Source organism: Lytechinus variegatus, chromosome 6, assembly GCF_018143015.1.
Source record: "Lytechinus variegatus isolate NC3 chromosome 6, Lvar_3.0, whole genome shotgun sequence".
Taxonomy (NCBI): Eukaryota; Metazoa; Echinodermata; class Echinoidea; order Temnopleuroida; family Toxopneustidae; genus Lytechinus; species Lytechinus variegatus.
The window spans coordinates 14,330,276-14,356,858 of record NC_054745.1 but is presented as its reverse complement, the minus strand read 5'-3'; the positions used below and the strand labels follow the sequence as shown (position 1 = coordinate 14,356,858).

At 37.5% G+C, this 26,583-nt stretch overlaps 2 protein-coding genes across 4 annotated transcripts; both read right to left on the bottom strand.

Annotated features, from left to right (window-relative positions):
• Positions 1 to 871: 871 nt before the first annotated feature.
• Positions 872 to 3,482, bottom strand: LOC121416523 (monocarboxylate transporter 14-like). Its single transcript, XM_041610017.1, has 2 exons — positions 2,534 to 3,482; positions 872 to 1,129 (listed from the first exon to the last, which is right to left on the bottom strand). Exons 1-2 carry the CDS (start codon positions 3,477 to 3,479, stop codon positions 993 to 995), a joined length of 1,083 nt encoding a protein of 360 aa, XP_041465951.1. The 5' UTR covers positions 3,480 to 3,482; the 3' UTR covers positions 872 to 992.
• A 12,656-nt stretch (positions 3,483 to 16,138) lies between these two features.
• On the bottom strand, positions 16,139 to 26,373 carry LOC121417049. Of its 3 annotated transcripts, none has more exons than XM_041610608.1 (6): positions 26,220 to 26,373; positions 24,423 to 24,519; positions 19,621 to 19,734; positions 19,230 to 19,325; positions 18,289 to 18,381; positions 16,139 to 16,767 (listed from the first exon to the last, which is right to left on the bottom strand). In XM_041610608.1, exons 2-6 carry the CDS (start codon positions 24,517 to 24,519, stop codon positions 16,625 to 16,627), a joined length of 543 nt encoding a protein of 180 aa, XP_041466542.1. In that variant the 5' UTR covers positions 26,220 to 26,373; the 3' UTR covers positions 16,139 to 16,624. The 3 variants fall into 3 exon arrangements, with proteins under 3 accessions (XP_041466542.1, XP_041466543.1, XP_041466544.1); XM_041610609.1 differs by lacking the exon at positions 24,423 to 24,519 and adding an exon at positions 21,525 to 21,678 and having other exon boundaries at positions 26,220 to 26,372; XM_041610610.1 differs by lacking the exon at positions 26,220 to 26,373 and adding an exon at positions 21,525 to 21,678 and having other exon boundaries at positions 24,423 to 24,510.
• Positions 26,374 to 26,583: the final 210 nt, after the last annotated feature.

The following is a 26,583-nucleotide window of genomic DNA, read 5'->3' as shown; positions in this document are numbered from 1 at the left end:
ACGTGTGTACAGCTATACATTTGACTGCCCCCTACCCCCGGGGATGGCACTCGACCAAAAAAATTGGTGGGGGTGTGCCTCGGGCGAGACAAAAAACGGGGGCCTTAAATGGAGGGTCCTCGGAACGGGCTTCGGAACTACAAATGTTTGTGAAAAGGGGGTCCTTGGAACGGAGTGTGTATGCATTCCTATGGAACGGTCATGTGTGCATGACGCAGCTAGTGCGTCCTCCGCCGGGTGCGCTCGCGCAGAGCTGAGGTGATGGTAGGACAGCGCTCTGCGGCCGCTTTTCACCAAAATTGCAGCTCATTGTAGCAGATCAATGCGATCGGAACGGCGTAACGAAAAATTTGCAAAGCTTTGGAGCGGATTTCTTTCTCTTTTTTTTCTCGATAAGAAGAAAATGTAAAACCTTGGAGCAGCTTTCTTTGTTGTTCTTCTCAATAAGACAAAAATGCTATGCCTTGGAACTGAAATTCGAGTGTAAAAATGGGGGTCCCCGCGGCACATATACCCACTATGCTTTATATACTGAGTGCCCCCTCCCCGGGTCCATACCCCACGGGCTACATACAGAGTGAATTCAATTTATAACAGCCATGACAGCAGTAGTGTATTTTGATGGAAGTGGGCTAGCACTTGTAGTGTTGTAGTCTTCAGACACAGACCCGTACGGACAAACTTTGACAAGTGGATCATCACACAAAGGCTAGCGTAACATTATATAAAACTTGCTTCAGTACACAAGACATTGTAGGCTTCGTATTCAGACCCGTTAATCCGAGTGAAGGCGTGATCAACATGACGGTTATTCCTTTTTGTAACTTTGAAGTTAGCAAAATGCATTTTACGAATAATGATTATTCAAAGATTATCAAGAAATAAATTGTCTCTGTTTTCGGGTGTGACGAGTCATTTGTTGTTAACATATCGCCTACTGGAACGATTTATACTGTACAAGTCCTTTATGAGTCACATTTTTTTTAATCGAATCAAGTTAATGTGGTTCTGTCGTTTCGTCGTTTGATCAAGATGGCTACGAAGGCGAGATTGAAGACAGCGCAGGCGTGAAAACAGCCGGTGATGATGAAAACTTTCGTGAATGACTGCGTGACATCATATAGATAACCTGGAATGAATGATCATGTAAATAACATTAAAAATAAAACTTACACGTGAAGTCAAAATCTCAAAGCGCCCAAAGGCTATAGGAATATTCTATAAACTCCTTTTTCACAGATTCCTATATCTTTAGAGGGGGAGCTGTGAGAGTATATTATGACGTCATATGCAAAAGGCCTTTTCACTTTAGATAATGAGCAGCATGCTGTAAGATTATATAATGAAGTCATATTATTTTGGGTGCCTGATTTTGAGTGAATTAGGTGACTTCATCTTGTTGAACATGTTGAATTATGTGCATCTGCCCTGGGGGCCGCTCATAAATCTGTTCGTAAGTTAAAAGCGACTTTAAGAAAAATGGTGAACCCTTCTTACGCGCTAAACTATCGCCAATTCAACATACCATTTACCACAAGAAAGGATCACCAGTCTTTCTTAAAGTCGCTCTTAACTTACGAACAGCTCTATGAAACACCCACCAGGCGGTCCCCGTTTCCGTCCACTTTCTTTTTTTTTAGTGAAAACAATTTCAACATTATTGCTATTGGAACAGTCAAGTTAAAATGTTTTCCAAACCAGTTTGGGGAAACCCCTTCGCGATGAGGATGTCTAGATCGCATTGCCTCTTAAACTGGTTTAAGGACACGACCTTTCTTCGAGAACCGATCTTTGCACGGATCAACAAGATTGCGTACAGATTGGGCTGTCTGTTTTGTACACACTGGCCCGTATTCCGAAGTCGGGTTGAACTTAGACAATGATCTAACTCTGTGCTGAATATAATGGGGAGCCAATTATATTCGAAATGGTTTATTTCTTATGTATAATGTTTTGCTTTCATAACGAAGGAAAATACATCAATATACTTAATCTATCATTCCCAGACAATGATGGACAGTTTGGATGTCATATGAGTTTATAGATTGGATGTGTACCGTTAGGAATTTGTGCCCCAATTGGCTACCCATAGTTGAATCACAACTTTAAACCAGGGTTTAATTTTAATCCGAGTTCAAAATACGGGCCACTACGCGTAAAATGCTATTGCTGCAGTATCATTTTCGCGAGGAACATGTGATTCACCAGGGGCCTGTTGCTTTTAACTTTTTTTTTACCTGAGAAAACTCTGGTAAAAACTGAAAACTAAGGTTAGTCTGATTTCTGTCATTGACTTAAGCACAGGGCAAAATCTCCAGTAAACCCCCCCCCCCCCTGAGTTTTCTGAGGTAAAAACAAAATATGCAACGGGCCCCAGGGGTATTCACATACTTGAACAGCAAGAAAATTTTACGTGAAATGATTGTGGAAAACACTTCAGGAGATTGTGATGAGAACGCTTGTGAAGCGATCTGCTAAACTACTCTCAGGAAAACCACTTCAAGAAAGTAGATGATAATGGGGTCTTACTTACCTGAGAAGGTTCCTGAAACTGTCGCCCCGAGTCCTCCCATGAACGAACCGAGAGCAACGGAAGCGCCAAAATTCGCATCGTTAAAGATGGCATCTTTGTACAGATTTCCTGGAATGCAATCCTCTATGAAGAAACTGTATCCCTGGACGAAGGCCAACACGGCTCGTACTCCATAAGACGAACCGATGAAGTCCAGCAGGAAGGATGCCGTGCAGACCACACCCGTTGCAATGTAAAATGTGTACACTTGGAGTTCTTTGTGGATGATAACTATCAAGAGGGTCCGACCGATGATTCCTCCTATACCACCTATTGTGGAGAGAAAGACTGCCTTGGAGGGTGGGATGCCGAGTTGTTCAGCGTGAGGAACAAGAAAGAGCATCCAAGCGAAGCTCAGGTAATAGAGGAGGAAGTGGAGTGGTGAGGAGATGAGATATATGGATTCGTTACAGATCCCGAACGACTGCTTACAGGACTGAAACAAACGACGTATCCCGGTTGATTCTGTTTCTGGTAGTTTGTCCTGATTCCGATTGTTCCACATCTTGGTTTTAATCAATCGTGTCTTATCGCCTTCGTCTTCGGAAGGTTGGTCGTCCGTCCCTCCGTCTAGAAATGCGCTATATTGATTTGGGGATATCATTCCATTATCGGTACGATTCTGCCTTTCCGTCATGCCAGTTTCATTTCCCCCTTCGTTCGTAATGGAAGTAGTGTTTTCTCGGGGGGCTTTTCGTAATGTTGCACCGCAGGCAACGAGATTAAGATTAAGAGCTCCGAGGATGACAAAAGCGCCAGAATACCCATACGCTTCCAGGGATCGTTCCGTTATAATTGGCAATATGATTGACCCAGCAGTGTAGCCGTATAGCGAGAAGCTATTTACAAAAATGAAGTTCTCTGGGAAGAACTCATTCAATGCAAGCACTGTTGACATGTACGACATTGATAACCCTGCACCTGAGGGGGGCCCAAAACGATAACATGAAACAATTATTATTACAATTATCAAAATTATAATGACTGGTCTTGAGTGAGATAGCACATACTAATCTCCGAATATATTGCCCATAATCGAGGCGAGAGATACACGTATCATAGAGCTAATAATAGCTCCATGCACGTATTTGAAGGGGTTCTGGATCAGCATGGTCTTTCTGTTCAATGTAAGCGTTGAAATGACAGGTGCAAGCTATAGTGAACAGTAAAGCTTGATATCATGGTGGGGGTTTCAAAAATTGGTTCGTATTAAAAGTTATTTTCAACTTCATGAAGTCATAAACTATGTAATTCTCATGAATGTCTTGATGAGCTATGTCTGTTATATAGGCATGTATGCTTTAGCCCAAGACGGGAGTCGCAAGTCGTGCCTAAAGCTTTATGAAACGCCCAACATGGCTTCGGGACTGTTACGGCGTTCTTTGAAGCGTTCAAAGTGGTCCACCAATCTCCTACGAAATGCAACAAGATGTTTTACCTTTACCTACATCATTCGGTTTGGTATGGCCCCATCTCCCACACCCAACTTGCGCAAATCGTACTCTAAACACGTAGTGTTGGATCAAAAAGTACACTGAAAAACATTTCAGTTTTTTATACCCTTGCAAATTTGACCCTTGACACGCCATAAAAATATACCCTTTTTGCATAATTCAGGACAACATGCCTAGAAACGGAACTGGCATGTCCAAATCATCTCTAGCAAGATCTTTCGCGTCTTGATAGACCCCAGAGCTACATTATTAATCCAGGTCAAAACATATGGAATAGGAACTGACAGGTCCAAACCGACCTCTACAGAAGTCACAATGGATCATGTAGCTGCATGATCCAGACCAACATCCCTGGAAACGGAACTGAAGTCTAAAATAAAATCTTACAGATCGTTCAAGTGATGCAAAGTCCTGGATGTGCAGGATTGATCCAGGTCAGAACACCTAGAAAAATACGGACAGGTCCAAATCAGCTTCTGCGCAAGCTTTCAATAATAGATCCCTGAGCTGCAGGATCCAGGTCACCACGCCTGAAAATAGAACTTGCTGGTCCAAATCAAATGTTGCAAAATCTTTCACGTGATGACACGTTCTGAAGCTGCAGGATTGTTCCAAGTCAAAACACCTGGAAAAAGATCGCACAGGTCTAAATCAACTTCAACAGGATCAAGTCATTTAGCTCCAGGACCCAGGCCAGCATGCCCAAATAGAAACGGAACTGACTGGTCTAAATTACCTCTAGCAAGGTTTTTCACGTCATGATAGATCGTGGAGCTGCAGGATTGTTCCAGGTCAAAACACCTGGAATCGGAACTAACATGTACAAATCAACTTCTGCAAAGTCATGATAGATCATGTACATGTAGCTGCAGGATCCAGGCCAACAGGCAAGGAAACGGAACTGATGGTCCCAATCAATTCTAACAGATCTTTCACGTCATGATAGATCCCGCAGCTGTGAAGGATTGATCTAAGTCAAAACACCTGGTCAAAATCAACTCCTGCCCACGGCATTCGGTTTGGGAAGGGCATGGAGGACTAATATGATCTTCATTGAAGGCTACGGAAGGGAGTGGGTAAACCAAGGCAAAGTGTGTTGGCTTTCAAGCCAACGGACTACTGTTAGCAATGGATAAAGTGGTATCCAAACACTCATATGAAAATTGACTTCTGGCAAGATTTTGTTTGATATAGTTCTAAACTTAGTTGATTCAATCAATCTTGGTGGTCATCTCTTCATGGTTATCTCTCCAAGATCAGAGATCTTTAGGTTGTAAGTACCCATGTCCTCCTGACCTCTTGCTAAGGCCCCCATTCCACAGGACGAAGACCATTGAAAGACCACTGAAAGACTTAAAATTGGTGAGATCTTACAGCGGCCTTCTACATCACAGATATTTGTCATCTCTGTGGAATGGCTCAGAAAGACCCCTCAAAGAACTCTGAAAGACTGGTGGAAATTTCTTGTCTTAGGCCCCCATTCCACAGAACGGAGACCATTGAAAGACAACTGAAAGACTTGCGAGGTCTTACAGCGGTCTTCAAGATCACTCAAATTTGTCATCTCTGTGGAATGGCTCAGAAAGACCCTTCAAAGAACTCTGAAAGACTGATGGATATTTCTTGTCTCACTGCCTAGTCCTATAAAGAGATCTTTCAATTGTCCTTCAGAGATCTTTTATGCAACAAGTGATCTTTAAGAATTCTTTCCATGGACTTTGCCTGGTCTTTCAATGATCTTCCAGTGATCTTTCAATGATATCTCAGGAGTCTTACAGTGATCTCTGCAAAAATCTCGAGAAATCTTGAAAGATCATTGAAAGATTATTAAGACCTTTGAAAGTTCATCGAAAGACCGCTGAAAGACTACTGAAAGACCACTGAAAGACCATTTAATTCCTGTAAGACCGCTGCAAGAATGTTTTGAACCGTTTCAACAAGTTTTGGAGCCCATCAAGACCACGAAGACCACTGAAAGATTGGTCAGGACAAGTGCAAGACCTCAAAGACCATTGTAGGTTCATTGAGAGGCCTCTGAAAGATCAACCAGAATTCATGGTCTTTCAAAGGTCTTTCAGCGGTCTTGTTCTCTGTGGAATGTGGGTTTAAATGTTGATATCGTAGGATTCTTCCAAGGGTCGATATTTTACATATATTTAAGTTAATCCATAATATGGTTTCCAAATGGATAAAGATTGGTGTTAAAGGTGAAGTTCTTTTAACATGCAAAAAGTATAATACCAATAATATGGAACCCATAGACATCGTCTTTGGAACTATGAACCATATCATGAGGTAGTTTAATTTGTGCAACGTTTTGCTTTTTAAGCATCTTTTCGTACCTCTATGATTTAATAATAATAATAATAGGCATTTATATAGCGCCATCTATCTAGAAATATTCTATTCTGAGGCGCGTTGTTATTTTTATCATTACTATTATTATTATTATATTTACACATTAATAATCTTACCATATGGCCTTTAACCATTGGTTGCTACAGAAAACATATTACTTAGAAACGGGTACTTCGCATGGGCTGGTATACATTTTTCTTTGGTTGTTGTGATTAATGCATTAATGCTTTAATAGAAAAAGATGTGATTCATAGAAATTATGATCCTAAAAAGATACCCTATAATAATTGTAACCGTGGAAAATGTTACTTAGCAACTGTTCCTATGGTACTCATTCGGTCTACCTATGGAAACATTCATCACATGATGAAGCTATGGGCCAGATTTAATCTATGAGCTATTTTGAGTAGTTCATAATGCTCTTAACTAAGCTAAAGAATTTGTTGCTACTAAAGAGGGTCACCTAGCAACCGTTGCTATGAATAAATTGATCGAAACTGTTGTGATACAAAGGAACATGCTTTAGATTAAAATTTGTATGACATATCGCTTGTGAAAATGTTACTCAAGCTCAATTAAGCTCAGTTACTATGGTAAATATGTTACCTAGCAACTGTTGCTATGTGTGATGAACTCACGTTGGCACCCCCTGCTAAAAATGTTTAGAATAACTTATTCTATCTTTGTACCAATTTTCATGCTTGTACCATTTTCTGAACATTTTTTCACCAATCACCTAGACCATACCGTGATCGTTTTCTGTAAGGCGTCTGACCTACTGACTACTAACATTTATAAAAGTTTAGGAATTGATTTCTCACACGGCACTTGTGCCCTAGAACATGACAATTTTAAGCATGGTTTGTTTTATCGCAAACAAAATGAGTACCAATGTCATAAACTATGCATATTCATGCGTGTGTTTGATTAAACTAATAGACTCCATTATATTTCGCAAGCTGTGCTATAAACCAAATCCCCAACACGCACTTAATGGATGTCAAGCATAACTGAATCATTAACGATTAAAGGGGAATGAAATCTTTGGAACAACTTGGCTTCTGTGGGAGCAGAAAAATCAAAGAATAAGATCAAAGCAAGCTTGAGAAATAAAATGGGACAAATAATGAGAAAGTCATGAGCATTTGAATATTGCGATTACTAATGCCATGGAGATCCTCACGTTGGTAATGCGACGCATATTTGTAATGTCACATTTGAAAAATTTCCCTTTGATGGACTATAAAATACCCTGAAAATATCTATTTTTGCTCTTTCTTAGGTAGATACATACTCTTTATCAATGATGTATTCTTTGAAAATCTGTATCACATGCCCTCCCTTAGAAAGAAAAGCCGTCTTTGAAAAGATGGTTCCTATTCATTGGTTAGGGCCATTAATAAACAACTGGTCCTGTGTGGACATTTGATTGTCTTGAATTTCATTGTGTGAATTTCACTGCCTAACACCTGGAAAAGGCTATCCTCTTCGACTTATAATTCATTATTACTTATATAATTATGATTATAATTCATAGTATTTGTATAATTTACGAATTATAATTCCTTTTGTTGTTAAGTTTGGAACGTTAGGTTGCGTGAAACTCCGAGTTGGAATTCAATTTCTGATGAAACTTCAGTCAAACTTGTAAACTTGTGTTTATCACATATGTATATATAAATATATATATATATATATATATATATATATATATATATATATATACCTAGATTCAACCAAAGGGCGAATGCTCGAAAATTGTACGCAAAGGGGAATTCAACCTATATCACGTTAATGAGGCTATGCGTGATTAAATTTTGATTTTGATAAATATTTGTGAATAACGGGAGGTAATCTAAAAAGTGAGGACCTTTTCCCTGTGTCCCTGCGTTTAATTTGGAATATACAATTTTTGGTTCTCCCAAAAATTCTCCCTAAGGTATTTTTACCCCACAATGAACGAAAGGGGCCTTCTCCTTTCAGTATTTGTAAAGTCGGCTCCTTCGCCTTATTAACTGGGCAGTATTTATTTTTTTAAAAATGAGAAAATAAAATAAATTTGTTTATTTTACGATCAGACAAAACAAAAATTAATGTTTTTCTAGAAAATATATTGCACCACATGATATTAATAATAAATATAAATTTGTAAATGCATGCAATTCCCCTTTTCGTCACATATAGCAGCACTATATTCCCCTTTGTAAGTTCATGCAATTCCCCTTTTCGTCACATATATAGCAGCACTATATTCCCTTTGTAAGTTCATGCAATTCCCCTTTTCGTCACATACAGCAGCACTATATTCCCTTTGTAAGTTCATGCAATTCCCCTTTTCGTCACATATAGCAGCACTATATTCCCTTTGTAAGTTCATGCAATTCCCCTTTTCGTCACATATAGCAGCACTATATTAAGTTCATGCAATTCCCCTTTTCGTCACATATAGCAGCACTATATTCCCTTTGTAAGTTCATGCAATTCCCCTTTTCGTCACATATAGCAGCACTATATTAAGTTCATGCAATTCCCCTTTTCGTCACATATAGCAGCACTATATTCCCTTTGTAAGTACATGCAATTCCCCTTTTCGTCACATATAGCAGCACTATATTTCCCTTAGTAAGTACATGCAATTCCCCTTTTCGTCACATATAGCAGCACTATATTCCCCTTTGTAAGTGCAATTCCCCTTTTCGTCACATACAGTGCGTATCAAAAAAAAGTTTACACTTTGAAAAAGCCCTGGGAATAAAATAATATACAACATGTGGGTAATTTTTTCACATACAATCTTGGATTTGGGTCGCATCTATCCACTGAAAGTAAAAGTTTTGACAGAACGTTACTCTTGAGTGAGCACTTTCCGTTTTTGTTAAGCTTGCAGAAATCTGTTTGCGCAAAAATGCTCGTTTTCACACTGTGTCAAGGGGAAAGGGCGAAAACGAACTTATCCTGCTCGGCATTTCTCATACATTTCCCTTGTAACTTTAGTCAACTGAAATAAAACGGATACATTCAAGCATCTTGTAACAATTTTTGCCACCCAAATTGAAATTTCAACACTTAGTAAGCACAACCTTCACCCTTTTTGTGCCAGCTGGATCTGAGGACATAACTGAATCTGAACAAAAGTTTATATCAGACATCTCCAGCATTTTTTCACAAAGTCTTTATCATTTAAAGTGGGTTTGCACTTTATTTTTCATTTGATACTTGTTTCTCCACACTTTTTCCAAGCTTGACAATGATTAACAAAATGAAAATCAAGCCTAAGCCATTTCATGTAAATCCCAGCTCAGTGTAAAGCAAATATCGTCACGATGGCCTCGGTGTGTGGGGGAGTGGGGTGGGGCACAATGCACTCTTCGAAGTGTTTTGGGCAAGGAAACGAGTTAAAAAGGTTGAAATTATCTTAAAATCAATTTTACTAGCTAAATTCCATGTGTTCTTCATGATTATGGTCTACTTTTATTCGCATAACTATTTCAAAGTTCTGCGCAAATCATTTTTCACTAACTTTTCAAAAGTAAGTGGTGCTCACTCAAGCGGAAATATTTTTTGACAGTTATATCGTAATTTGCTTAAATGGATCTGTACCAATGATATAATGTGGAAAAATCTTCAGAATATGACAAATGTATGATTTTACAGGATTTTTTCAAAGTGTAAACTTTTTTTTGATACGCACTGTATAGCAGCACTATATTCCCTTTGTAAGTTCATGCAATTCCCCTTTTCGTCACATATAGCAGCACTATATTTCCCTTAGTAAGTACATGCAATTCCCCTTTTCGTCACATATAGCAGCACTATATTCCCCTTTGTATATATGCAATTCCCCTTTTCGTCATATACAGCACCACTATATATATTCCCCTTTGTGTACACGCAATACCCGTTTTTGTCACATGTAGCACCACTATATTCCCTTTGGAAGTACACGCAATACCCGTTTTTGTCAAACATAACACCACTATATAGGGGATTATTTTTAAGAGTATTAATAAGAGCTTTCCGAAAGGAATACTATGATATTCACACAGGAAAGGGATTATTTCTCCCATATTCAAAAATGGTGAAAGAGAAAACCTACAAAATTTGCGGTCAATAACGTTGCTCAATATCGATTATAAGTTGATTACAACAGTACTCGCTAATGGATTACAGAAAGTCCTGCATAAATTGATTGACGAAGATCAGGAGGGATATTTGATGTTTCTGTTTGGCCATTTTTAAATGCTTTACGTAATATTTTGTTTGATATGCCCCCAATTATTAATGCATATTGAAGATTTCAGTTATAATCTAATGGTCTTCAGGCGAATGCCTTAGGCTTGTCCTTTTATATTTTCCTTTCTTTTTATTACATTCTTTTCGTGTACATGCTGACCATTGTGTTTGTATGAATTTTATGACAGCAACCAATGAGGAGAGCCTTTATACAGAAATTATTATTTCTTTTAGGTAATCCCCAGGCATTGGTTGTTGTTTATGTTATTGTGTATATTGTATATTGTTAAGTTTCATATGAGAATTTGTTATGTTATTATGTTATGTGTTCCTGGAAATTAAATAAACATAAACATATTAGACGTGGTTTTGATGTAGCAAGGCTCATTCAGGATGTAATTGATATTTTCAAATACAACATAATTAAAGCTACTTTCGTAGAATTAAGCCGTGTGTCATGGGACAATAGATACGTACGTCATGTATTGAACTGTGCGGACATCACAATCGCAAGCCGGTCCCGATTTCAAAAGCTGAACAATTTTTTCGGAAATATATTTAGTCGTGTTATACGCAACCTGCCGAAAGGTGTCTATTTTTTGTTGATTTTCACAAAGCGTTTGACACGCTAGAGTGGAATTTTATTTTAAATTGTTTAAGAGCTTATGGTTTTAAAACTGGATTTAGGAAATCGATAGCTATATTATATATATTCAACAACGTCATTTTGAATGGATGGCTAACATATTTTCGTCTGTTGAGAGCCATACGGGCGTTATTACATTTTAAAGGTGTTCCGTTCGGAGCCAGAAGGGCGCTATTGCTGTACAAAGTCAATAGCAATAGCGCCCTTCTGGTTCCCAACGGAACATCTTTGATCTGCAATAGCGCCCTTCTGGTCCTCCGCCGACGATATATTCCCATCAAGAGGCGTTACTCGTTAGACAAGGATATCCATTACCGGCACTTTTGTTTATTTTGGCAATAGAAAAAAAAAATAGCCCTTAAAGTGAGAGATACAGAAAAAAAAAGTTTGGGGAAAATCGGACAGGTAATAAAAAAGTTATGACTTTTTAATGATTTGAAAAAAATGAGCAAATCAGTGAAAACTTTTAGACATGTTGCCAATTTGATGACGTCATGGGTGCACTAATTACCATAATTTTGTTTATATTTATAGTGCAAAATGCATCATTTCTACAGTACGTAAGCTACAAAGTTTGTATTGATGTAAACATGCATATAGGGGATCTACCTATCTATCATCATGGAGCTTTAGCTCCATGATTTAAACACTCATAAATTTCTTATTAGTTGTCCGATTTTTCTCAACTTTTTTTTTTGTTCTGATCATCTAATATTTCTGATCCTGTTGAAAAAATATTTTTGGGTAGACTCTTCTTTTTAAAATATGTGTTGCAAAAAACGGTGTCAATGAGTGATCATGATTTGGGGGGGGGGGGAGGGGTGACCGGTGAGAATGCAAGATTCTAACCTGCATGTATTATTTTTCATAGATGGTTTGGGCAGTGGATTACAGTGATTCATAGCGCGGTAAGGAGGTTAAATACTGAGCAACGTAATGTAGCCTACAGCGCAAGCTGGGGGATGATCATGGGGTGGCATGGGCGTACCCCGCCCCCCCCCCCCAGTTTGGGATGGTGTTCAGTCAGGGGAAAGTGAGTTTAAGTTCTGAAAAGGGTTAAAGACCGCCCCCCACAAAAAAGTCTTCACGACTTATTGCATATTAAAAGGATCATGATTATTTTAAAAAATTGAAGTTTTGGGGCTGTATTTAAGTTTTTTTTTTTTTTTAATTTACAATCAATAAGGTAGTGGATGCCCATTCATTTTAAGACTAATTACGGCAATGGGATGTTGATTACAAACTCATTATGCGCCTATATTCTTGAAGTAGGTATACCAATTTAAGGCATAACACATTTATAGGCATATAAACTAATCCACCCACACTCTTCTCCGCTCATTTCACGTTGTTGTTGTGCACCCCCCCCCCCCAAACACACTCAAATAAACACATTATGAGATTGTGGTCATTGCCCACTAGGCGTTTGATAAATAAAAATTCAATTCATCTCATTTCCCTCATTCCTCATTCCCTCAAACGCATGCCCATAGTTACACCAAACCAAGCAATAGGCCAACCACCTCACACACCCCTATACGCATGTATAAACACCCCCAAACAAAAAGAACACTTACATAAACACGTATAACATACATACACAAACACTTTTTCAATATATTTACAGACTAATATATGTATCCCCACACGCCACACACATATTAAAAACAAACATACACCAATACCTGTACATGAATAATAGTAAAGTCTGTTTTGACAGTGGGATTTAGATAATAAGCTTGAAGCTTACAAAATTTGTGGTGAGAGCCCCCTCCCCTGTCCCCGCAAGAAAATGAAATAAAAAATAATAAAGGTGTACGCACGGCAGCCACGTTTATTGTGCCCCCAAGAGGGGGGGGGGGGGGATACCTGGAAGAGTAACTTTGTCTTCATATGGAAGAATCATTTCACCCTGAAACACAATGTCGTGCGTTTCTAAAACACTCTATACTCCTCTCTTACAGTAACTGCAGGCAGTGTTATTGAGAAGTCTGCATGATTATTACCCCCCCCCCTGCAGACAAATGAAGAAAAAGACTGCGTCCAAGATTAAAGACAAAAACTTACACCAACAAATGTCATACGAGGACAGAAGTGCATCTGATTAAGTGAATTTTAATGAAACAAGTAATCTATCACAATGTGAAAACATCCATTCATACACAATGTAAAAAGACAATTCACAATGAAGTTGAAGCATGAACTGCACCAAACCTGGGTTATCCACAAAGTACTTATAAACACCAAACATGCAAAGGAACAATTGAAATGTCACATTTCATGAACTACGACCTCTTGTACATGTCCAACTCACAGTACTAAATACATACAGATTACTACAGATACTACAAATCTCAGTTCTTGAAAAATTTCCTTTCAATTTCTCATAATTTCTAGACATGCAGTGCCATATGTGACATAAGGGGAAGCATTGTATTGATGCTATGAACGATAAGGAGCGCTTCATTTATCTATAATTATGAGCAATTTTTTTTGTATTAATAATTAATAATAAAATAAAAATTAATAATTAATTAATAATTGTTATATTTATACCAAATGTAAATCTTAAACCAAGACAAATGGTTAATTTATGTAACACACTGCATATTATGGCAATGGAAAAACTTGTTGAACCTTTGTTATGAATTGTTAATAAGTTTCCTACTTCATACTTGAACAATAAACACACAAACGTATATTATGCAATGGGTATACAATACTATGAAAAGGAGCAATGCATGTAATAACATCCAGCAAAATTCTTCAACGTTCGTCATGAATTTTGATATTTGTCCTGTTTTGTATAAAAAATAAACACAGCAATCGATATTATGCAGGTAAACTTTGTTTCTCAGTTTTTTAGGTGAATTTTTCGATAAACTAGTACAGCGAGAGAAAGAGAAGGGGGTGGTGCTGACAAGGGAAGGATATGTCATGAATTTCTTCTTCTCGTGTCCAATTCCACAAATACATGAACTACAATGTAGCTGTTACACATCTAGAGCAAGTGAAACATAAGACAAGCACTTATCAAATAAATGATATCCATTCCAGTACATTTCACATTACACTTGATCTCCTGAGCAGAAGTCAACTGAATTGAATAAAAAAAAACATACTCCAGCCATGCTTACACTTACAAAAATGACGTACCTGTGCTATCATGTATATTTTTATGCATATATACACTGATTGTCTGCCAAGTATACCTGCTTTGTCCCCAGCACCAACATCATTAAAAAAAAGAAGTAAACCCCCAAAACATTAGGGGAGGCTTTAGAAGGCATTTGCTCAGGTAGGCAATAAGTCAGATTTAATCTTATAAAGCCTTTTTAATAAGGCTGCTGAGAGTTAGGTGAATCAACAATGAAATACTTAATTCCAATTATTTGCAATTAAAGCTGCCTTCACAAACAAACAATCATCTATCTTACTAGACTAATGATTACATCTCCGAGTTTGAACTAGAATCAGCTAGGCATGACATTACTAGCACAACATATATTTGTATTTATATATTGTACAGTGGGTAAAATGCTCTAGTTGGAGTGAGGCTGAGAAGCTAAATTTATCTGAATGCTGGATGCTGAATCTGGTGGTGTAATTTTTTAAAATCAATTGTGCATTTTTTTGTGCATAATTAGGAAATGAATTATTCATAATGCGTATTTTATGCATTTGGGGGATATTTTCATAATTTCAGCCTAAACAAGTACAAAATTACATGAAAACTGTGTAATAATGAAGATTAATGTTTCCCAAATGTGAAATAAATCAATTCTTATCTATTTTTATGAGTACAGCAGATTTGCATAAAGTATTAATGTATGTAAATGTACACAAATATATGCAGCTATAGCCTTTTTAATGACATGCGCATACTAATTCAGTACTGCCAACCTAAAAGCGCATTCTTGTCTTTTACATTTGGATAAGGGGTACCAAACTCATTAGATGTCAATAATTATTCAGATCATAAAAATATCAATCTCATTCCACCTGTCGACCTGAAAACCTTTTATTATTCAATTATTTTCAATAGAAAACATACATACATACATTTTCACAAGTGTTTCATTCCTGCACCAAAAGCATTCGTTCTGGTAAATGAGGGACATAGACAATTCATTGGACAATTAAATGTTTTCTATGAAGACAGGTGCAATGCAGTATGGCATGATGGTGCTATGCATTCATAGACATCTATAGATCTTAGTACCCCCTAAAGAAGCGAAAGAGGATAGAAAAGTACGGAATACGTTTTTTTGTTGGCATGTCTGCTAATTGGCCCATAATACCCCTTAGGTAGGTCTGATAAGGACAAATGTGGTATCAAAATCAGGGAGTAAGATTTAAGGGGAGTGAGAGCGATTGCTCTCCCAAGCTCCCCTTAAATGCTTTTTGGGGAGTGATTTACAGAGCCCCTTGTAACCCCAGTCTTTCTACGTGAAGAACAAATTTAGCTCCCCTAAAAATTCTCCTTGAGAGCCTCTAGGAGAGCTATTTATAGCTCCCCTGTAAATTTTAAAAATCAGTCCCTGCAAAATGTGTGCAAGACAAGACTGCAAGGGAAAAAGTCATAAAGCGAGAATCTGAAATTGGTAGCGGTCGCGATGCAATCGCCAAAACTATGGAGGAGGGCAGTTAGGGATAAATGATAAGAGCCCCAGGGGGCCTGGTGCTCACCTGATGTCATGCAATTGTCATATGTAATTGCAAATTAGTAATTACCACATGCTTCAATTGAGCAACTTTCAATCCTATGCCTCTAGTAGTATTTTATCAATAAATTTGATTGAGAGATCCTCTGACTTGCCTACCAAATGGTCACCCCTGAACAAACTGTTGCCCTGTGGGCCCTATGTACTCTTAATCCTGCCAGCAAATCTGACATCAACTACCTCTGCCCCTGCAATTGCCTGAATCACATTTCAAAAATATGTTTGCATGCATTATTTTATTTAAAATCCTCATAGCTCGATCATGAGAGGGTACTCCTCCAATGCTCCACCCACTTGATTGTAAGGGACCCTAACACAATTCATCAAAGTACCATAAAATAATTGATAACAAGCATGACCCCACAGCTAATATTTAGGTGATTAATCACTATCCGCATGCTCTGTTGCCCATGAGGCGACAGTTTTTGCAGGGACGAGCATCTGTGCAGTTATAAGCCTTCGGCTCAGGTGAGCTCATATAGAAAGACTTCACTAATTGGATTGTTGAAAACACTCAAAAGGGATTTATGAAGACTGTAAGTTTATTTTATTCTAAGCACAATCCTGAATCTATCCTAAAAGATGCGTGTTACTGTTACCAGAAATGTCCCGATTAACCTGTTAGCCCATCACCTCATTATCTTATCCCAAGTCGTTTGACTCTTTCCTCTGTCAGTCGTTCGGTCTTCCGCACCTCGTTCATGACCTTGGTTGCTATGGTCCTTACATCATGTCTGAAGGCTGGAAATCTCATTTTGAATTTTCTAATTTCTGCTCTTGCTGTTGAAATCAAAGTGACATTGAAGTTATTGCAATTACTATCAATAAAGATAGATATAGCATAGATTGCCATAAATTTAAAATAAGTTAACAGGTGAGAAGCACCTGATCTAAAAAACTCCCCGATAATATCAGGGAGATTCAGTGAGGTCTAACTTGATTCTCTCAAGTTGTTAGATGCACCAACACGTTATAAAAGTATGCATGGTATTTACATGAGAAAAAGAATGATACGAACACCCGTGGAAACCTCTTCTCTGAATGATGCATACGACTTAGCAAAATAGACTACTAGCAGTATGACAAATCCTCAGGGAATACTTTTTGCCCCTTTTTCCGCTTTTCCACTTTTGCTGATCCTTTTTATGTGTAAAAAGTCACATAACAAAAGGAAGCATCTGTACTACACGAGGCATTCATAATTCAGTCTCATTTATCCAGATTAAGAAGACAAAATAACAGGTAACTGCATCTAAAGACTGGGCTTGATAGAATCAAGTGAAAACTCAATTGATCTCCCTGATAATATCAAGGAGATTTTGAAGATTGGCTGTGAGAATATGATTGATATCGGGGGGGGGGGGGTAATTTCCGAAAATCGGTGTATCTGGTATTCCCCTTTTTTAATACCGGAGTACTCGGTAAAAAAACAAATACCGCTTCAGACTACAAAATGACCTATAAGTTGTAATGAGAATATTTACAGAAAAAAAAGCCAAAACAGACAAGGTCAGGGGAAACTCAAGTTTTTAATGTATTATTATCCTGAATGGTCAGTATGACAGATGGCCCAAAAACATAACAGTGTGGCAGAGGCAAAAAAAAAGACAAGGGTCACATTCAAACTGCATTTGTCTAGTAATTATATTTCAAACCTGAAAATTACATGATCAGTGTTTTCAAACACCTAGTAGTTTGTCAATGTTTGTGTAGATCATATGTGACCGCGTATCTCAAAACCAACAAAAAGTTGCACAAACCGATTTTACACAAGGACCAAAAATATAGGACCAAAATATGTCAATTTATTTTTCTACATATTTTCTGAAAGAGCAATTCTTCTTGGATCATAAAACAAACAGGAAATATGTCTTTACTGCAGTTTTTCTAGCACACTTTGTCTTTAGGGGGTAGAGTTCCCTTTTCATTCTTGAAATTCTTTTATACCCTCTTCACTTTCAAACTCTTGATAACTTTTAAAAGGATGATGCTATTGCATCGAAAGTTGAGAATAAGCATAACTAGACTGTTTGTAATGAGTGTGTCAAATTTCAGCTTAATTTAATAATACCTTCACAGTGATTGCTGTGGAGATTTGTATTCTGCTTTTTGTCCCATGCACCGCACGGAGCGCCCCTGGTTGAGATTTTGCATTTGAATAGACCCCAAACTTCAAAGCCCCTTTTCTAAGTAAATATTTTTTTTAGAATGGGTACTTTCTTTTCATTATTTTGATGGGTATGGTGGTTGTTTTGAGATGCAGGGTCACATATTTAAAATATAGCAAATAGTCAAACTTACATGGAAGTTTTGTTTGAGTTGATGTGAAGTATTCTTTGAAGAACTCTTTTAGTTGAGCCGTTTCCCCAGACTCCCATCTCGTGTACCTCCGTTCTAAAATGTTGAGAGAATAATTATAGACAATGAAGAATATTCATAGACTATTGTTTTTTGGAATATCAAGATAACTTCAAAATAGAAAGCATGGGATTAGTAGTCATGTTTCAGGAGAATGTATATACACACGAACTCTATTTTGGCGAATGGGGAATTATTAATGGTCTTTCACACAATCAGAGGCTCGATTACCTCACTCAAGAATTGGTGTGTTTAAGGTGCTACATTCCTGGTAAGTTAATTCCCATTACATCAATTCAATGACAAGAAATAAAATCTGCATGTGAATAATTGCCAGTTAGGGCTCCCAGCATTTCAAAAAGACGATCTGTGATGAAGTCTTAAAAATTCAATAATAGTTATTTCAACCTCATTTCCAGCTATAAATGTTTTCTATATGTTGAAGTTAACTATTTGCAGTACAAAAGACTTGTACTGCAGTCAAAGAGACTACACTATCAAAGGGTCATAGCATTTTATCCTATAAATGTTATTTTGATATTTTTGATATTTTTGGCCAATTATAAATTTCCCTGACATTTCTTTGATGTCAGTCTAGCAGGGACAAAGAAAACTGTTACAGCAAGTTGTACCAAATAAATATATAATCAACAATTTCATAAAAGGACAGAGAGAATCCTGATTAGAAGGACTGGACACTGCAGGGAGACCTGTAATAAACAAGACATACAGAAATTCATACATCCATGTTTATTCATTGCAAATTAAACTGTATTAAAGATCAATGTCTCTAAAACATATTTTTTCTTTAGCACAAGGAGGAATAAACTAGTAAACAATTAGTTACACTATTGATATACAGGGATTGTTTTAATATGCAGTACCTCTTGATGAATCTTCCTGACGATTGAGGGGTACCAGGGTAGGATTTTTCCTAGGACAAAGAGGTCCAGGGGCTGATACACCACCAGATGATCCAGCTGAAATAAACAATACAGAAACAGAAAGTTATATTTTCACATTGCAGGTAATTCACTTAATGCCATTTATAACAGATTCTGACTGAGACTTATAAATCATAAAAACATATTTATTCCAAGAAAATGTAAAAAACAAACTTAGGTATATTATGATGACGATGTTAGAATATCAATTGCTAGTACCTTTATACTTCTCATACCAAAATGAAATTTACTGAATGTGCAGGAGGTTCTAAAAAGTGAATATTTTAAGATGATTATGTCTAATTGAAGTGAAAAAAAAAACATATAGTACCTCCATCATTACATCGTGATGAATTTTGAGGATCAAGGCGTTCCTTAGTGGGACTCTGTGGGACTCTAGGAGGAGAAAGAGGTCCAAGGGTTGGTACACCAACAGATGATCCGGCTGAAATGACCAATACAGAAATACAGAGCTACAAATGAGACATAACAATCATATAGACAGATTTTTCTAGGATTTTTCTAGTAATAGGATGAGGATGGCAGAATATTAACCCTAATCCTATTGGGATATTTCAATCACTTCAGTCCATCGTTGATCGCGCAAGCGCGCCGAAATTTGGCATGATCAGTGATACTTGGTTACCCTTATGTCCAAGTTTTATGAACTAGGTCCATATACTTCCAAGTTATGATGAAATTTCAAAAAAATTTGTGCATATTCTAAGTTCGTTGACCCTAAATGACCTATGACCTTGATCACGTGACCTGGAAACTCACGCAGGATGATCAGTGATACTTGGTTACCCTTATGTCCAAGTTTCATGAACTAGGTCTATATACTTCTGAAGTTATGATGACATTTCAAAAACTTAACCTTGGTTAAGATTTCAATGCTGATTTCCCAAACATGGCCAAAGTTCATTGACCCTAGATGACCTTTGACCTTTATCATGTGACATGAAAATAATGCAGAATGGTCAGTAATAGTTGGTTACCCTTATGTCCAAGTTTCATGAACTAGGTCCATATACTTCCTAAGTTATAATGACATTTCAAAACCTTAACCTTGGTTAAGATTTCATTGTTGACGCCGTCGCCGCCGTCGGAAAAGCGGCGCCTATAGTCTCGCTCTGCTATGCAGGCGAGACAATATACAGATCTATTTTATATGTAGCAAATACCTTGGTGTTTATGTGACTGTATGTGATTATAGTCAGGATATAAATTAAATGGAGTGCAGATGGAAGCACAAGCAACCCTTCAAAGTATTCCTAATATTGATTTTGGATGAGATGCTGTTTTATTTTTGTTTACATTTCTTTTCATTTTGATGTCCCCTTGTATTACAAAAAATATATAAGCGTTATTGAACAAAAATGTATATTTGCATATTTCGCTAGCGACAAAAAAAAGTGCACTTGCACCATAGCGCTGTGTATGCACTAACATCAACATGCGTGTACTATGAATGGCCTCCCACCTATACGCGAATGCGCTGTTTTCGTCTTTCGCTGTGTGTATGCACTAACATCAACGTGCATGTACTATTGATGGCCTTCCGCCTTCCCTACGAATGCGCTGTTTTCGTGTAGCTTGCAAGGGTAAATTTTGGTGGTTTTTCCGACGCAAGAATACTAGCTAACTTCAGTGCGAAGTATATATGCTTTTCTAGCTATGGACAATTATGCCTGAGCTGAGAACTGAAGTTTACCGCTTTTCTGAAGCGCGCATTTCCGACTTTCGGATCTCGATCCGGGAAGGAAAAAAAACGTGGAAAATGTAGATTGGTGTTTGAGGGAAAAAATTGGAATTCCGCGTAAAATCGAAGATTTCACAGCCCATAACCCAATAAAAAAGATAAAATTCACATAGCATAAATGATGTAGGAGGTTACAATTTATAATTCACATTTTGAAAACCTTATTTTTTACAATTTTGGGGGAAAAATTAGCTAATTAGCATATAAAAGGTCCAAGATTGTAAAACGTCAAATTTTTGGATAGCTTAGTAACTCGGCGTTCCACAAATATATGGTTTATTAGGGTTTTGAACATCATAAGTGATTGTTTTGGGCCATGCTTCCACCCCCTCCATTTTGGCAATTAATACCATACTTGGTACCTTAAGCTTTTAACTCATGTGAGCTACAATGTGATAGTGAGAACTGAGCAAAACATGTGGGATAATATATTACTTCCGGATATGTAAGATTCGGTCTGCTATGAAACCTACCATAGTTTCTTTCCTTTCCAGGTGAATTCATATCTGAAGACACTTTCTATTTGTTCTTCCCTTCTTTCAAGTTCTTCTTCTGTAATCAGATGCCCTTCATATTCAGCTATAAATTCACCTCTTGTAATATCCCTTGTAGCAACTACACCACGACCTGATGATGAGAAATGTTAATTCCAAAAGATTAAATATGACTTTATTAATAAGAGTTTCATGCCTTTTGATCGATTTATAGGCAAGCATTAAGATAATGGGGATGGGCGCGGGTAAGATTCCTGAAATGGGTCATTCCATGCCAATTCACCCAATAAAAGTGCCATTTTGGACCTTACCCTCTCAGAATTTGTTCAAATTCGACACACATAAAATTTAACATTTGCTTTCCATGAAACAAAAAAAAATTAGTGTAAACGGCCCATCGGTTTTTGAGCCCTGGCCCGCCCTTTTTGTTTTGTCAAAAAGGGGAGTGACCTTCAACTTTCAACGGCACATTGCGCCTGAACCGGTTGACCAATTTTTATTTTAAATGATATTTACAAATTTACTGTTGGCCCTACATATTGATATTGGTGTTGGTAATGTGTGTACAAGTCTCAATGATACATGAATACTTTCAAACTAAAGTTACATTACAATCAATTAAAATACTACATATCTCATGTTGATACTTCAAAGATCTGTAGGGTATATCTAGTATGGGACAGTAGAGCTGACTAGGAAGCACACTCATTGTTGTTTCCGTCAAAACTACAGCTTTCTTGTGAGTTGTATGTAGGCCAATTGCACCCCAATCAAAAGGGCTAAACAAATGTCTCTTTTCATAAGCAAATATACATGTAGTCTACATATATTATTCATTTTGTTTAATGTTTCCTGTAATACCTGATAAGTTGAGTTTCCCTTTTTTATTTGATTTCAATGTAATTTTAGTTTGGGAGTATTCATGTATAATGAAGACTTGTACACACATTAACACCAATATCAATATGTGGGGCCAACAGTAAATTTGTAAATATAATTTAAAAGAGCTTTTTAGATGAAGAAATAAAATATCATCCTAGATCTTTACATATTATGTTGATATTATATTGACGATTAAGTTACATAAAATAAAATCAAGTTAAAAAATTATTCGGCCGGGGGTCAAAATCAAGGTCAAAGCAAAGGTCGAGGGGTAATTTAAAGTGCTATGACCTGAATCTGAATCTGTGAAGTTCCTGGTCCTGATCCTCAAGTGGATATTGATGACCAATAAGAACGTTAGCGATCGAGAGAGCTCAATATTTTTAGTACATTTTGGAGTTGAGTCCCACCACTTTACAATTGGCTGGAGGGACTATAGTAATTATTCCTTTCCTTGGTCATCATATATCCACTTGAGGATCAGGACCAGGAAATTCACAAATTAAGGCCATACCACTTTAGATTACTAAAATAATAGTTTTGATACCATTTTTGAATTCCTCTTTGAAATTTGAATTTCCTATTGAATGGTACTAGTTTCTAAAAATTGGTCGACCGGTTCAGGCGCAATGTGCCGTTGAATGTTGAAGGTCACACCCATTTTTACCAAAACAAAACGGGCAGGCCATAGTGCAAAAACCAATGGACCGTTTACATTATTTTTTTGGGGGGGTTCTTGGGATTAAGTAAATGTCAATTTTATGTATGCCAAATTTGAGCAAATCTGAGACGGTAAGGAAAACCCATTGGGTGAATCCAGATGGAATGACCCAAATGTATCTTGAGTAGATATGAAGTTACCTACCACTCATTGCTTTTCCAATTTCAATGTAGATTGCTCCAGAAAATTTATCAAAATATTTTTGCTGGAAATTGGAATCCCTCAAGTGTATTGCATAGACTTAGATCTAATTTACATAAACATGAGTTCCAACAACCACAATTCAAAAAGGTTTTGATTTTACTTTACTTCTGCTTTTTTTTCCAATTCCAGTATTCCAGTTATTGTTTAGCTTGAGGCTGAGAATGGCTCACTCTGTAGAAATGAGCAAGGACCAAGTCCAAGGTCTACTCAAGCGTAGGTCTTGGCATTTTAAAGTTTTTTACTTTTATGCTTAAAAGTAACTTGATTTGTTTCAATTGGATAACTATGCAAATTTAATGTGAAAATATCCCTGGGTCAATTACCCTTTAGAACATTTATGTTTTGTCACTTATTCTAAATTATCTATCTTCTGGGGTGTAATTGTCGTTCGGGGGGGGGGGGGTTTCCTGGGGATATTTGTCCTAGGGGTAATTACCCTTGGTGTAATTGTCTGAGCAATGCAGACGGTAATTGTTCCCTTAGAGTAGTCATCCTCTAATCATGAGTTAGCTATTAGAAATCGTCTGAAAGTTCTATCAATGAACTCAACACTTCCTTGTCTAATAATCTTTTCCAGGGTTGTATTGATCTACAAATATGAATATTGAAAACCATCCATCTTCTTATGCCATACAATATATTACCCTCGTTGTTGACAATTGTTGCAATTTTGCTCTGTGGAGTGATGCGATCATTTCGTCATTCGAATTTTGATATAGCGATCTCTGTACTGCAATCCATTCGTAAATCAATGCTCTGTTTTCGATGATTTGAAGTCAATAATCTATTTATTTGTTTTATATAAATAGATTCAACAAATAATTGTGTATTTCAAGAGATTTATTGCTCCAAACATCAGAATCTAAACACAATTGTGAAAACTGCACAAATTATTGTGACCCCATCATACATTGAGCTATCCGTAGCTAGACTAGATCTATGTTACGTAGCACCCAAGGCATACAATTCCCTAACTTAAGCCCCCTGAAGATTATTGCTCTTGCACTTTTCTCTGCAAGGAACATACAAATTGTGGAAAATGCTGATGACAGAGCTAAAGAAAATCTAACCTTTTTCCTTGTTCACCCATTTTTGTTGGATCCAGTCTGGGTCCTGGCCACAACTAATGTAGTGCTTCGCTACCTCCTCTGGCTTTCTTCTTTTCATCTGCAAAAATGAGAAGTAAATCTATTGATATTACTTAATAGCATTAAGATTATTGATCTACATTAAGTTATTTGACTACCGGTATAGATCTAACATCTAGACTAGATCTAGGGGCCTAACAGTTTAAAAGTAGATCACACTGATAAACAACTGGTTAGATCTTTTATTCCTCTTTGTCCTATTAGTATTACGTTAGACTTCTATTATTCTAAAAATTGTTGTTTAGAAAATTTACTATTTAGTTTAGGTTTATCAGTGTGGTCTATTGTAATTCACTCGGATTAATACTAGTAAATCTAGACTCTAGTAACTTTTTGTCCAGTTATTGGGTGTCCGGACGGGTTGGGTGTCCGGACACTCCATTTTAACAGCCATTTGAAAAGGTTTACAATCAAATTCTTCGTTGTTTTTTAGCACAAAATGGGAAACAATATTGTGGAGATCAAATATTGATGATGAAAAGCACAATTCAACGTAGGCCTAGATCTATATATTTTGGCTTAATCCAAAGACAAAAAACAGGGCTTCAAAGACAAGTGTCCGGACACCCAACCCCCCATCCTAGGACTAGTCTAGGCCCCTAGACAAAGTCTAGATCTAGGCCTATAGTTAGCCTATCTAACTTAGACCTAGAATCTATATTATAAAACTAACTAGTTTATAGCTTGGAGGGCCTGCCGCTTGGAGGAATTTTTTGCACCAATAACGGCCGCGGAGCTACATTTCATTTTCAGATCTAACAGTTAGTCCTAACTTGTAGGACTAGATCTAATGAAGAGAAGTCTCGGCAGCTTCTTCTTCTTCGGTTGGTTTCCTCCAGTCTGGAGAACTGCAAATGGTGCAGAGGAGTTGTTCTACATGATGACAGGATCAGATGGGGGTAGGCCTAGTACACAGAACAGGGTTTACGTTTAGACAGTGACAATCGTACGTTTAACATGTAGATCTAGATCTAAGTCAAATACAAAACTGAGAGAGTTGTGAAAAGAGGACTGAGGAGTTGTGAAAAGCATGCACTCAACACGGCAATGAAGGCTTAGGCTAGCCAAAGAAAATTTCAATGTGTGCTCAACTTTTAAAAGAAAAGAGGAAAAATAAGGCAGACAAAATCAGAAATACAAATCGTATGGTAAGAGTGCCCAAGTCTGCGCAGTGCCCATGTCTGCGCACTCACGTAAATGCGCAATTTTCATAGAACAAAACATCAAACTGATACCAATTTTCAATCTTGACCGCAGCAATCCATTTTGATACCAAAAACTACAAAAATATTTGATTAAAAATGAGTATCAGCAATAGTTTCAATTTGCTACCCTGAAAATTTCAATAATTGTCAAAAAAGAAATGTCCGAAACTTCACTGCATTTGATTTGCGTGCAAAATGAGCTAGTGCGCAGACATGGGCACCAATCATTTTTGCTACACAAAGTGACAAGCCCGTCTGAAATCGTAGAAAAACATTGTTCTTGTAAATAATTTCTTGATTTTTTTTTGTTTCCTTGATCATTAGAATATAGAGAATGGAATGACATTGATGACTCTCAAAATAATATTTTACTTTGTAATAAAATCGAGATCAAATTTTAGGTGCGCAGACTTAGGCACTCCCTTCATATTACAAATCATGACTGATAACGTGAGTCCATCGACAATAGTTTTGTGTTAGCCTAGGCCTACCGCCACAGTGGTCACTGACTTACCGTTAAGTTGCTAGAAATATATCCAAAACTTAAAGTTCTTCTTCTTCTTCTTAGTGAGTACAGTCCACCATCTGTCGTACTATTTACAGTTTCAGGAAACTTTCAAGAAACTTTCCACTCACGGGCGGAAGGCGTCGTGTTCGGTCGGCTGCACTGGTTTTAGGCGCGACGTACGCAGCTCCTCGACCTCAGCTCATCACCTGCACCGGCCGCGCCGCGCCGGGGCAGCCCCATATGCTAGGCCGTGCTAGGCGCTGCCGAGGCCTGCGCGCGCGGTAATTTGTGCTTTTCGCTGTTCTCGTGCACACTACATGTTCACGTTGCAAACGCTTATCATTGTAACAGCGAAATCTTCGTAGAAGAT

What these genes read in the sequence shown, in the direction of transcription:
- LOC121417049 (XM_041610608.1), bottom strand. Translation starts at nt 24,519, where the DNA reads ATGAAAAGAAGAAAGCCAGAGGAGGTAGCGAAGCACTACATTAGTTGT. An exon ending in ATCACGATGTAATGATGGAG is followed by an intron (nt 19,326 to 19,620) that starts GTACTATATGTT and finishes TGTTTATTTCAG; the next exon opens with CTGGATCATCTGGTGGTGTA. An exon ending in TCAGGAAGATTCATCAAGAG is followed by an intron (nt 18,382 to 19,229) that starts GTACTGCATATT and finishes TCAACATTTTAG; the next exon opens with AACGGAGGTACACGAGATGG.
- LOC121416523 (XM_041610017.1), bottom strand. Translation starts at nt 3,479, where the DNA reads ATGTCGTACATGTCAACAGTGCTTGCATTGAATGAGTTCTTCCCAGAG. An exon ending in AGTTTCAGGAACCTTCTCAG is followed by an intron (nt 1,130 to 2,533) that starts GTAAGTAAGACC and finishes CATTCATTCCAG; the next exon opens with GTTATCTATATGATGTCACG.